The 13,555-nt window shown below is 49.0% G+C and overlaps 5 protein-coding genes across 5 annotated transcripts; 3 read left to right on the top strand and 2 right to left on the bottom strand.

Moving 5' to 3' along the window:
* Window positions 1-16: 16 nt before the first annotated feature.
* Window positions 17-1,063, top strand: AWJ20_666 (uncharacterized protein; the record flags this gene model as incomplete). The annotated part of the gene is made up of 1 exon (XM_018882619.1): window positions 17-1,063. The coding sequence occupies one exon, from the start codon at window positions 17-19 to the stop codon at window positions 1,061-1,063; it is 1,047 nt and encodes a 348-aa protein (XP_018734890.1).
* Window positions 1,064-2,719: 1,656 nt separating this feature from the next.
* AWJ20_665 (uncharacterized protein) lies at window positions 2,720-3,850 on the top strand (the record flags this gene model as incomplete). Its single annotated transcript, XM_018882618.1, has 1 exon — window positions 2,720-3,850. The coding sequence occupies one exon, from the start codon at window positions 2,720-2,722 to the stop codon at window positions 3,848-3,850; it is 1,131 nt and encodes a 376-aa protein (XP_018734889.1).
* A 258-nt stretch (window positions 3,851-4,108) lies between these two features.
* On the bottom strand, window positions 4,109-5,197 carry FTR1 (high-affinity iron permease FTR1; the record flags this gene model as incomplete). The annotated part of the gene is made up of 1 exon (XM_018882617.1): window positions 4,109-5,197. One exon carries the CDS (start codon window positions 5,195-5,197, stop codon window positions 4,109-4,111), a length of 1,089 nt encoding a protein of 362 aa, XP_018734888.1.
* Window positions 5,198-9,803: 4,606 nt separating this feature from the next.
* On the bottom strand, window positions 9,804-10,700 carry AWJ20_663 (uncharacterized protein; the record flags this gene model as incomplete). Its single annotated transcript, XM_018882616.1, has 1 exon — window positions 9,804-10,700. One exon carries the CDS (start codon window positions 10,698-10,700, stop codon window positions 9,804-9,806), a length of 897 nt encoding a protein of 298 aa, XP_018734887.1.
* On the top strand, window positions 9,819-11,678 carry FET3 (ferroxidase FET3; the record flags this gene model as incomplete). Its single annotated transcript, XM_018882615.1, has 1 exon — window positions 9,819-11,678. The coding sequence occupies one exon, from the start codon at window positions 9,819-9,821 to the stop codon at window positions 11,676-11,678; it is 1,860 nt and encodes a 619-aa protein (XP_018734886.1).
* Between the last annotated feature and the right edge of the window lie 1,877 nt (window positions 11,679-13,555).

Raw genomic sequence — 13,555 nt, 5'->3', positions numbered from 1 at the left:
CATCACTTCACGTTTCATGATAAATGGCATTTGTCATGATCTCGACAGCAAAAAGGCCAAGTACAGCTTGCTACAGGGTACCGACGACTCTGGAAATAAACGGCCGGCTATTCTTGTTAATCTCAGCACATTAACCAAAAACTCATGGGCTCATTCTTCTCTCTTGATTGTATTAGACCCTACGAAGGGTGTAGCTGTTCTTCAAGGACGAACTAAGAACCCACTCTCATTCGATCCTATTCTTGACACATCTGAACCAGCAGACCCTACCACCACATCTTCTTCTTCAGTCACAGTTGACCCAACGAGTTCATCTCAAACAGTCTCGGCAACTGGCAGTGTGAATATCGACCCGTCTACTGGCCGGTTTCTTCTTCACATTCCCCTGTCGACTGAAGAGGGTAAATTCATCTCGACTGTGGTCTCTAAACTATCAAAAATCGAGCGAATGGTGAGCTATGTTGAGCTTATCAAGTCCATGTCACTTCAACTGCGTGAAGCGTCGATGACGAAGATCTCTTTCGAATATGGACCCGACCTGACGGCCACTGTTCTTCTCCACGACAGTGATCCGGTTGACAGTACTACACCGCCCAAAATTACCTTCAAACTGAGTTCCAACAGTCCTCATAACATTGTAGCACCTCATTTACAGGCTCTATTAGACGAACGAGGGCTACTCCCTGTTGTGTGGCTGCTGCGAACATCACTTCCCATCTACCAATCCCTCAAACAGCTCGAACAGACCTCTCCTGTCCGGGTTCTCATAGTCGCACGTTCGGTGGTTGATATCCGTATAATGTTCCCCAATCGCCGGACCAGTCTCGAACTTCGACTCATGAAAAGACACAAAACCGACGTTGTCTACGTCAAAGAGCTCGCCGATACCGCTACATCTGTCCCCGAACCAGACTGGGCCTCGCCCCTAAAAACAGCTGGCATCTGGAAAGAGCGGTTCTCACACCCCTCGATCGTCCCGCTCTCAGACGGAGCAGTCTGTCCACCCGACGAAGTTGGCACGGTCCTCACCAAAGTCGTGCAAACACTCGCCACCGCTACATAGACCTCCTGCCATGTAACACTAGCACTTAACGTATACTATTTATTTACTGTACTACTTTTCTGGGGGTCATGCCTCCGGCGGCTGGGGCTCCGCCACAGACCCCGCTGCTCCTCTCGCTACGCTCGAGTCGTTACTCCACGGTCCCAGCAATCTCTTGCGAAGCAAGAGCTACGGGGTCTGGGGCGGAGCCCCAGCCGCCGGAGGCAAAGACCCCGGGAAAAGTGCTCGTGAAAATCTATTTTAATAATTACATACCAGCGGGCGACGTGGTTTAGTCTTGGCCCTCGCGGTCTGTGCTGTTAGTGGTGGTTCCCTGGTACGGTTGGAGAGATAAAATACTTACATTGATAATGCAATGGAGGAGGAGGGATGTTTCTCTCGAACTTGGTACCGCCTGGTCGACAGGGGGGGATGATGGGATCTGGGTGGGTGTATCTTTTCAGCAGCGATTGTGTAGTGTTGATGAGATTCTGCAGCCTTGTTAGCATCTGTACTGTGCACACCAGTGCTAAATCCATAGAACTGAAACACAAAATGATATTAAAGTTCATTTTAGGTGATGAATGACATGAACTCAGAAGTAAGACCAGGGTCTGGGGTAACCAGCATCGCATACTGGCATCCAGCTTTTTTCCAGTACAAACACTGAAAAAAAACCAGTACCCAACTCTGATTCTTTTAAGTCGTGAAGTGGAGATATGCTTACCTGTGCCTGACGAACGTCGGAAATATCTTTGTTGTTGTCGAACTCCTGTCGGATCTCCAATGCCTTTGCTCTCCAAATGTCGCGTCGGTTAATCCAACTCTTGGACAGTCTAAGCGACTGTCTGTACAACGAGGTCACAATCCTCTTGTTATCAATGGCTGCTGACATTCTGTTCGGACTGTGCTATATCTCGAGCGCTGCCCACGGTATTGTCGTCGAAGATTCGATTCGCAATGTAGGTTCACGACAGGTACGATTTTCACCAGTTTATTGGAATAACACGGCTCTAATTGGCCGAACTTACACGCATGCCATGCGCCTATGCGACTTCCCAGGGCTAGGGCCCATTTTTCACTTTCCTCGACACACCATCTCTGGAATGGGGAAATTCAGGGGTACTTGGTCCCCCGCTGCCTCCGGCGGCTGGGGCTCCGCCCCAGACCCCGTGGCTTCTCTCGCTACGCTCGAGTCGGGCGTTGGGGTCCCTTCTAGCGCTGGGAGACCCACGTTCTTTCCCGCGAAGCGGGAACCACGGGGTCTGGGGCGGAGCCCCAGCCGCCGGAGGCAGAACCCTCCCCCGGCAGTTATGGGTCCTCCGTGACCGGTTTTATTTGTTTTTAGAAATAATTGTGGTAGTTGGAGGAGGGGGTGTGGTTCCAGAAAGTTGGTGTGACTGCAGGCTGTTCGCCCTGCAGCAGGATATGTCTGCCGGATATGTAGTATATATACCTCGAATACACAGCATAGAGACGTGAACTGCAGTTTGATCTGTGAACTGACAGTTGCGAATTTCGACGTTCTGGTATCGAAATTATTCTGTTAAGAGGACAGAAACAACAGCGGAAAGAGGATGGATCCGGAGGAGCGTCGAGTACTGACGGCGACTTTGTAAGTGGCAGTCGGCTGTCAGCAGCAGCAGCGGCATACAGTGAGATACAGATGGGAGACAAATGGGAGATGGAGGAGGGTGTTTGGAAGCTGACCTCGCTAACCTCGCTAGAAACGCATTCAAGGTGTATGGAAAAGCGGCTCATCGCAATTTGGTAGAGCCCCGACGTGCTAGATATGCTCGTTTGGACGACAAGTACAGGAGCTACATCGACTCGTTCTTCCTCGCCCATCTAGACAAGATTGAGAACGCTATTGAAGACAATGCTTTTTTCCTCAGCCAAGTCAAAGATACAGCTGTATTTGCATTCAGTGAGGATGAAACGGTTCAGGATCCGGCGACCTGGTCAGGCTGTTCGTCGACTGATATGGATAAAGTACAGTCGACGCTACGTCAGGTGGCCCGAGAATGGTCGACCGAAGGTGCAGAAGAGCGGGCTCAAAGTTATGGAGTCATTCTAGAAGAGTTACAACAGTTATATCCCAATATTGAAGACCGGCATAAAATCCGGGTTCTCGTGCCTGGATGTGGTCTTGGACGACTACCGTTTGATCTGGCGGCTCTAGGATTCGAGGCTCAGGGTAACGAGTTCTCGTTTCATATGCTATTCACATCCAACCTCATCATGAACATGTGTGATTCCCGCAACATGTTCCGAATTCACCCATATATCCACTCGTTTTCACACCATCGCACTCGAGATAACCAGATCAAAGAAGTGCTTGTTCCTGATATCAGTCCACATGTTCTCGCAGAACACAGACAAATGGATCCTACCATCCCCGAAGAAGGGCTTCTCTCCATGACAGCAGGCTCCTTCGACGAGATATACCCCAGCAAAGACGGATCGCTATTCAACGTCATAACCACCGTCTTCTTCATAGACACGGCGCCCAACATTTTCCAGACTCTCAAAGCCATCTCCGACACACTTGTTCCGGGCGGACTGTGGATCAATTTCGGGCCTCTTCTCTGGCACTACGAGGATGTGGCAACCTCTCTCGACGACGACGACGACCGCAGCTGCGGATTCGAGCTCTCACTCTCGGACCTCATCGCCCTGATCCCGAACTTCGGCCTCGAGCTCGTCAAACGCCGCTCCGACATCCCTACCCGCTACACCTCGGGCAGCAGCGACGCCATGGGCGGCTTCCTCTACCGCTGCGAATACTGGGTGGCCCGCAAACTGTGAGTCCCCCCTGTGCCTCCGGCGGCTGGGGCTGCGCCCCAGACCCCGTGGCTCTTGCTTCGCAAGAGAGTGCTGGGACTGTCGACGCAACGACTCGAGCGAAGCGAGAGGAGCCACGGGGTCTGGGGTGGAGCCCCAGCCGCCGGAGGCAGTGTCCTCTCCCGAAAGAAATAGAGTCATTACATTACATTAGTATATAGGGCGTGAAAATATCATCAGCGTCATCATTAATACATCTTTTGGTATAGAAAGGAGAGAGGATTAGACCGAGTCGGTGGGGGTGGCAGAGACGGGGGCCTTTTCTGTGTACTTCTTGCTGGCAAGTTGCTCGGCTCTTTGGATGATGTCGTCTCTCTCGGTGTGGTCGACCTTCTTCTTGCTGAAGCGCGAGATGATGGGCAGCGAGCCTCGCTTCTCTTGGTACAGAAGGGCCAGCACCACCACGATGATGAAGATCCAGTACACGTTGTATGAGATGACCGAGCCATAAGTGGCTGAATTTTGCCAACCGAAAAGGGCGTTGAAGATTTCCCAACCACCAGAAGTCTCGGGGTTACAGCAGTTGACGTGCCAAACAGACTGTTTGATGTTGTATGAACCAGGACCGTCACCGGCCTCGGCAACGTCTCCTCCGACAATCGATGAGAAGTGGTGGAATTGCAGGTACCAAACGGCCTTGGAGAACAGACCAGCAGCAATCAAATACAAGAAACAGGTAGAGGCAATCAAGAAATATTGAATAGACATGATGTTACCACCACGGTAGATAATGTAACCAATGCCACATCCACAGATAAGACCACAGATAACAGCCAGGGGGAAAGCAGTAGCAGGAGTACCAAGAGAAACACCACCAATGAAAACAATGGCTTCAACACCTTCACGCAAAGTGGTGACAAAAGGAAGAAGAGCCAAAGCATACTTTTGGAACCATCTCTTGATCTTGAACTTGGAGCCCTCTTCACTACTCAAAATAGCTTGAGCAATCTTGAGTCTCCACTTCTCCTTCATCTTGTTGACTCTCAACATAGCCAAACCCATGAATGTGATCATAATAGTAGCAATCAGAGAGAAGATACCTTCCCACAAATCTTCAGAAGACGACCAGATATCCTTACCAAGAGAGTAGAAAGCACCGATAAAACCACCACCGATGGCCAAACAGATGAACAGACCCAAGAACGCACCTATCCATACCTGCCAAATCAGTTTCCGATACAGTTTCGGGTCATTGTTGGGACCACCAAGACCCTGCTTGATGAATGCCAACAACACTGAGATAATCACAGATGCCTCAAGAGACTCTCTGAATGTGATGAAAAAGATTTCCACCGAGAAGACGTTGGTCATTGTGCCGTAGGTTTATGTCTTCCGTCAGTCAATGTCCTGTCAAAGTCTGAACTGTAAATGTCCTGTCGGAGTTCTGAACAGTCAATGTCCTCTCAATGTTTGAACAGTTCTAATATCAACGAAAATATCAAATACCAAACACAACCAAAAACAGACTTATCTGATCAGATTGATATGATTGATTGATTGATTGATATGATAGAAGACCCGATTGTAGCTAAGTAGGTTATAATCCGATCGACCAAACCAACCTTTTCACTAACAACAAACAACACAAAATTTTTATCAGATCTAATCTCCACGGATGCTGGCTGGGATGAGCGTCTAATTATATACAAGTCGGGACGATACAACTAAGACCTGATGCCTGCCCCTTTCTGGTTATGGTGTACAGGAGACGGGTGGACTTTTTTTTTATCATCAACGTTACTGAAAGGTTCCGATCAGTGCTTGAGGATCTGCCCTGCTGGTAATAGTAATGTTCCTTTTTAGGCAGTGATGCTCGTTAAACCTAAACTATGCAAGTCCAAGGTCAATCTCTGAACAAAAAGCAATGCTTCCCAAAAAAGCAACCATGTCTCACGCCCAAACTGGCAAACCATTCTCACCCTACTCTCTCCCACGATAACGACCGGGATCAACTTTACTCGGGGTCGTTGGGCGGTGGGAGGGGAGTCAATTACTGGGGGGGACGGGGTGTGCCTCCGGCGGCTGGGGCTCCGCCCCAGACCCTGGTTGCTCCTGCTTCGCAGGAGAGTTAGACTCGGGATTGAGTTGAGTTGGGGGTTGGCGGTGGTGCGAAGTCTGACTTTGAGTGTGTGTGTGGGTGGTGAGTTCGGTCTGTGGGAGAGGAAACAGGAATGGCTGCTGGTCGGGTTTGCCGTAGGGAAAAAACGGCTGCAGCATCGCACCCATTGACGTCAAACCAGCCTGTGCCAGCTGAAACACATTTGGAACCCTGCTGTAAGAGCTGCTTCCATTGCTGATGCTTCTGCCGCTGAGAGGCTGATGCTGATTCTCAGGCTGGGATATTTCTGACGGACTGCTCATGCCCGGCCGACCATCTCGCTTCATTCAAGGGCTGGCTATGGAGTATTACACGGGTCGACAATGGGAGAGCAGCAGGGGCAGCGGCTGGTGGAGGAGCTGCTGGTGGAGGGGGGGCGAGCCGGGAGGACTATGGGGGAGGGGTGAGGGGACAAAAGGAGGGGCTTCTGGCTGGGTGACAGCCCCCACACACCATAGCAGAAGCTCTGGATTCTCAGGGCGTAGAATGATTTATGGTTAAAGTGAGCGGAAGCAGCACCAGACTGGACCGGCCGATCTCACGAAACAAGAGAAGTCTTGGACATGCATCTGAAAACAAGGAACGTTCGACTACCATCTGGCATCACAGCAGCAACGGTGGGGAAGCACCACGAATGTTTTTTTTTTGTTTTTCTGCTCCCACTGATGATTGGCACTTTGCATACCACCACAATTGGCGGTTGAGATCCCTGCACCCGTCCCACAAAGGAACGTGCTGCTCCAGACCCCTCCCTCGTTTAGGACAAATCTGATAACTGGGAGGGGGGCCTACTGCCTCCGGCGGCTGGGGCTCTGCCCCAGACCCCGTGGCTCCTGCTTCGCAGGAGATTTTGCGAGGACCCTGGAGTGGATTGGACCTCGACGCCCGACTCGAGCGAAGCGAGAGGAGCAACCAGGGTCTGGGGCGGAGCCCCAGCCGCCGGAGGCAGAGCCCGACTCCCGCTGGCGGATCTGCCAGAGTCGCAACGGCGATAGTCGCCCGGCTGCGAGATCCGCCTCGGCGAGAATGTTTCATAGCCAGATGGAGGGGTGGTGGTAGATCTATGGCAGTTGGCGGACCGGTGAATGTGAGAAGCTGATTCGCTGCCCGGATCTAGCTCGGTTGGGTCTCGCTCCGCATGGGGGGATGCATGCATGGCATATTAAAAGAACGATTTTTTTATCAGATTGAAAAATTTTCCCAATGCCGTAATATGTGGTTGATTGATATTTTTAACGTTGGCGGCGGCCTAGCTTAACACGTCTGCATGCTGCCAGACTTTGACGATCCTTGGCATTTTCATGCATCTGGCTCGAACAGGAACTTTATAGATCAGATAAAATGGACTCCTACTACGGTTAATGTTTATTTATGACGATGATGTTGATATGTGATGTAGGTTATACCTGGTTTTTCATGTCCGGTTGTGGCTTGTCGTGGCTTGTCGTCATCTTGTCGTGGTCTTGGCTTGTCTTGTCAGGGGTTCGTTCGGGCGTGGTCGGATTAACACATCCGTATTACCTCGTGTAGTTAGAGGGCTGTATGCCAAGTATTTAGCCGAGTTCGTCCCGGTTCTATTAGAGTTTGTTGGTGGTGCAATATTTTTACTGTCTATTCTACGTCTACCTCAACTGTCGATAGAGTTGCATGTGATCACTGGAGCTCTTACTTTGTATAGAATGTTGGATCCGAACCGGAGGCCGAACTGGAGGTGGAACGCGATGTCTGATTGGTTTGGTTATTTAGTCTTGGCTGTTGTCTGATGATGGATGTTGGATGTCTGATATCTGATGTCAGAAGTTGTGTCTCAGCTGTTAGTGGAGCTTCTGTAGTAGGTTAACGTAATACAATTGCAAGGTAACATAGTACAATTGAGGGTAGACGTAGTACATTCGTCTCTAACTATGTACGAGCTGTCGCTCAATAACAAAACACACAAGCACACAAACAAGCTAACTACAAGCTAGCTACACTAGCTCAATTGCTCCAAACAAAGGGTAGCTCCGTGGTTGTTGCTGGAGATACTTCTATATACAGTTTCTTACTTCATCATTTTCTCTATATAGTTTCGCAACCACTGTGATATACGCAGTTTAACATTTCACACATTCACACTCCCATCGCTGATCCTGAGCTGAGTTGGTTGAGTTGATAGACGGATTGTCTCTGATGAAACCCATTCAAACACTAACACTAACGGTCGGATGAGTCGTGGCATGACGAACCACTGATAAACGGCTACACCTGCAAGTGGTTCCATAGAAATGGAAAAATTCACCCTAGCAAGCTACTTTATTTATTTGTATTTTTTCCTAATATTTCAAACTACGAGTACATCACCGAATGGACTTCGCGAACGCTTGGCTGGTCCCTTTTGAGAAGTCGACTGATTTTTATCAGATTGATCTTTTAGATCAAAAAGATCTACTGGAATGACAAGATGGGGCCTGTCGATACCAGATTGGGAGGGAGTTCCGGTGTCCGAAAACGAACGGGTTTTAAAAAGCGAGCAGGAGCGAGCAATGCTTGGCCAAACGGTAGAAAACGGGCGACCAACTACTGCGAGAAAAATAAAATAACCGTGGGCATCAAAATAATATTGCGTCACCAACGACATGCATCGAACACCACCACTCCAGCAGCAGCACCAGCAGCGTCGGATCAGATAAAAAATCTGATAATTTAACCAACCACCACTCAAAACAGCAGCGATTGGTGCCTGCACCGATCGTCGGCGCTACTGGCACAAGTTCTGCTGGCCTGCTGGCTCTGCTGGCTGCACAGGCGCGCAGCGCACCGGTCTTCGCAGCCCCTCCTTCTGGATCCAGCAATGATTTCACCACCCAGGTGCCTTACAGAAACCCGCTTCTGCATAGCGGCTTTCAATCAGATAAAATTTTCATCCTCCTCCTCCTCTTTCCTCTTTAGTCCACAGGTCAGGCCACAGGGGGGTTGGGGGTGTGCCTCCGGCGGCTGGGGCTCTGCCCCAGACCCCGTGGCTCCTCTCGCTTCGCTCGAGTCGATTGCGTCCACGATCCCAGTCATCTCCTGCGAAGCAGGAGCCACGGGGTCTGGGGCAGAGCCCCAGCCGCCGGAGGCACACCCCCGCAACCCCCAAGTGCCCACCGAGGGGCACCCGTGCTGTCCCGTTGGTCAATCGGATAACTTCGTGCATTGCCGTTTCGGGAAATATTGGAAAAAGAAAACACAAGGGTGGTGCACTGGGGCGAGGGGAAGATGTGGAAATTTTATCTGCATGCACATCGCTGTAACCTAACATACAGCACCCAGAACAGAACTAAGGTCGATAATTTATTTTATTTCTGTTTCGGCCCTTTTCCTGTTGCGAAGCCTGACCTGTATCCTCCAACCCCTATCGCACTTTGACTGGATAGGAAACTATATATCTACCTCGTCCATTGCCTTGTTTTTCGTGGCTGCAAAAATTTCCTGGTTGTTGATTTCGGCACTTTTTTTGAACTTCGTTAAAAGGCTGATTTCTACACCTTCGCTGGTCGAGCCTCGCTAATCTTTTTCGCATCTGGGTCTTGCTGAGCGTCTTTTTTACTTATCTTCACTGTTGTTAAACTGTCGAATATCGTCGAACAGTTTATATATAGCACAGTAGTGGTCAGATATCTCGACTCTTTTGGATATTTAGCATACAAGTGACAAGTTCTCGAGTTGTTTGTTGCTTGATTTCGATTGTTTTTGAGTTAATTATCGCTTGATTTCAATCGTTTCCAAATTTTGATTTTTTGATTTTGATTTTTGATTTTCGAATCTCGTTTATTGATTTTGAATAATCATTCAACGTCATCATTCAGATCCACAATGAAAGCCAGCTCTGCTTTGCCTTTGCTGACAGCAGGTTTGTCGCTGCTTGTTTCGTCGGTTAGCGCAGCAGTCCGCACCTATGATTTCAACGTTACATGGGTCAATGCCAACCCCGATGGTCTTCATGAACGTCAGGTGGTTGGTATCAATGGCCAATGGCCATTGCCTGTCATTGAAGTTGACAAGGGTGACCGTATTATCGTGAATATGCACAATGGATTGCCTGATCGTAATGCCTCGATCCATTTCCACGGTATCTTCCAGAACGGAAGTACTGAGATGGACGGTCCTGTCATGGTCACTCAATGTCCTGTTGCTCCTGGTGGAGACATCACTTATAACTTCACTGTGGATCAAAACGGTACTTACTGGTACCACTCTCACGTCGATTCGCAATATCCCGATGGTTACCGTCAAGCTCTTATTGTTCATGATAAGACTTTCCCCTTTGACTATGATGAAGATATCTTTGTTACCTTGTCTGATTGGTACCATGAGACTATTGAGAGCATCGACCCTAGTTTCTTGTCTTTGTATAATCCTTCTGGAGCCGAGCCTATTCCCGACTCGTTTTTGTTCAATGATACTCAAAACTCCAAGATCCCTGTTAAGCCCAATACCACTTATATGTTGAGAATCATCAACATTGGTGCTTTTGTTGCTCAATACTTTTACATTGAGGGCCACAACATGACTATTGTCGAGGTTGATGGTGTTTACACTGAACCCACTCCTGCTGATATTCTTTATGTGCACGTTGCTCAGAGATACACTGTCTTGTTCACTACTAAGGACACTACTGATACCAACTATGCCATTGTCACTGTTGCCGACTCTGATTTGTTGGATACCATTCCTCCTAATCTTACTTTGAACCATACCAATTGGCTTGAGTACGACTCGAAGGCTCCTTTCAATGAGGCCAACATCACTGTTGATACTTCAGACGATCTCGATGCCTTCGACGATTCTACTTTGATCCCCTATGATCACCAGGAGCTTCTTCCTGACCCCGATTACGAGATTACTGTTAATGTGTCGATGAACAACTTGCTCAACGGTATTAACTATGCTTTCTTCAACAACATCACCTACACCGCTCCCAAGGTTCCTACTTTGTTCACTGTCATGTCTGCCAACGAGTCTGTTGTTGAGGACGATGCTATTTACGGAGATTTTACCCATACTTTTGTTCTTAAGCACAATGAGGTTGTGCAACTTGTTGTTAACAATAATGACGGTGGTTCTCACCCCTTCCACTTGCACGGACACACTTTCCAAGTTTTGTCCCGATCTCCCGAATACGACGACTTCACTCCTTTCGACCCTAACAACCACACTGATTTCAACGATCCTCCTATCAGAAGAGACGTTTTGGTTGCCCACCCCAACGGTAACTTTGTCATTCGATTCGCCGCCAACAACCCCGGTGTGTGGCTTTTCCACTGTCACATTGAGTGGCATTTGTTCCAGGGTCTTGCTCTGGTTCTTGTTGAGGCTCCTGTTCAACTTCAACAGACGCTTCAAATCCCCGACGACCACTACGCCGTCTGTGACAAAGTCAACGTGTCATCCAAGGGTAACGCAGCTGGCAACTCGATCGATTTCTTTGACCTGTCTGGCCAGAACAAGCAAGTGCCCGACCTGCCCAACGGATTCACCGCCAGAGGTATCGTGGCCCTCGTGTTCTCGTGTATCAGTGCCTTCCTCGGCATGGGCGCCATTGTGTGGTACGGACTCAGTGACCTGTCGCTGTCCGAGGTCAGAATGCTCGAGCATATTGCTGACGACGCCGGCATCGAGCACGAGCCCATCGACCCCGATGATGTGTCCAATCACGGCGGCCGCGACGACTAACAAAATGAAATTAATGTTTTTATGCCTTCTCTCTTATGCTTTCATGTATAAATAATATGATTAATTGCAACGACTCTGTGACGGGCCTGCCTCCGGCGGCTGGGGCTCCGCCCCAGACCCCGTAGCTCCTCTCGCTGCGCTCGAGTCGGGATTCGGGGTGCCCTGGCTGCTCTGGCGTTCCATGAACCGCTGGCGACCCCCACGCCCGACTCGAGCGCAGCGAGAGGAGCCACGGGGTCTGGGGCAGAGCCCCAGCCGCCGGAGGCAGCGAGGGAAGTAGGAGAAGAACGCAATTAGAGTACACTGGTGTAGTGGAGGAGCTGGTGAGAGAGCTGGAAGGAGGATGCAGAGTGGGGCGACGAGGTGCCGGCGTCGACAATTTGGCGGGTGTTTTCGATCTGGTCGCGCGAGAGGGTGAGAATGTTGGAGGCCAGGAAGGAGTAGAATGCGGTGCTGGCGAGGAATCGGCGTGAGTTAATTGATAGGTCGTCGTTGAAGAGGGTCCGTTTGAACAGGTCGAGGACAAAGTCGAATTCTGTCCGCAGTTGAATGGTGATGAGGATGATGGTGGTCTCGATTGTCGACCAGTGTTGGGCTGACGAGTCGTGGTTTAACGATCTGAAAAGGCGGGGAAGAATTTGTGTAGCGAGTTGAGACTCGAAATCTTGTGGATAATGAAATGCTAGACATCGAATCAGTTGGAGACAGACCAGGGTGACTGCTAGATTCGAGTCTGTTGAAGGGAGATGGGCCGACTCTATCATTGATAGAAACGAGTCTTTGGATAGAATCTTGTGACACAGATCAATATATGAACAGGGTGAAAACAGTCGATGAGTGTCTGAAGAGAACGACCGAGACAGGGTCGTTAGTCTTACTAGAGTGAGAGCTGTAAGAGTGCTGTTGCTGGGATTTAGATTAGAAGTTTGTTTTGCACTTGAGACATTGTCGTCATTGGACCAGTATTCATCGATAGTAGCCTCAATAGTGTGTAAATCGGTTTTATATTCACCTTCGTCTGTGAATGAAGCGTATGACAGCTGGTTCATCTCTCTGCAGCTCTCGTTATATACCGAGTGGACGAAAGAGTTTGCCGACTCCAGTAACACATCTCGAGAGCTTGACTGGGTGAAAAACATATCCTGATTAAATGCAATTGGCGTCAGGTCGACTGACTTTTTTCCATCCTGACGTTTTTTAGATGGAGACGAGGGTACTGACCTTCGAGTATAGACAGGTCGTCTGAGATATTTGACTTTAGTAGGAGATTTTGATGCTGGAGACACCTCAATTCTCTTATTGCCCACTTCTTTAGAGTAAACACACACATAAAAAGCCAACAGAACCAGTATTGATACCACTTGTAGCAGAGAAATGTATACCAGAGACGACACACCCGAAGTACTAATACCAGCACTAGCACCGGTAATAACACCAGTACCAGTAGTAGAGTGTGATGAGCCCACTGAATCGCTGCCAGAATGAGACATTGTCTGAAAAATGGCCCTAGCGAATATTAATCAACCTGCAAATAACCAGAAGCCTTGAATCAGACAAAAAATACCGGACAGTCTCTCAGAAGTCTCAGATGAGCCAACAATATCTTTCAAATGGGTGGATCTACCACACGAGAGATTAAACCTAAAAGAAATACAACCCTGAATCAAAACCTTGTAAAGAGTACTTAAACCTTGATTAGACTATCCATCAACGTCAATTGCTCGAGTTACCTACGAAGCAAAAAAAAAAAAATTTAAACACCACGAGCCAGATCTGATAATACCAGCCAAAAATTATCCGGGCTTACTGCTAATATAAGCATGCATTTGACCAGTTGCCAATTAATTTATTTATTTCACCACCTCGATCTAGGGGTA

This window comes from Sugiyamaella lignohabitans, chromosome A (genome assembly GCF_001640025.1).
Source record: "Sugiyamaella lignohabitans strain CBS 10342 chromosome A, complete sequence".
NCBI lineage: Eukaryota > Fungi > Ascomycota > Dipodascomycetes > Dipodascales > Trichomonascaceae > Sugiyamaella > Sugiyamaella lignohabitans.
The sequence above is the reverse complement of the archived record's forward strand: the minus strand, read 5'-3'. Positions and strand labels throughout refer to the sequence as shown.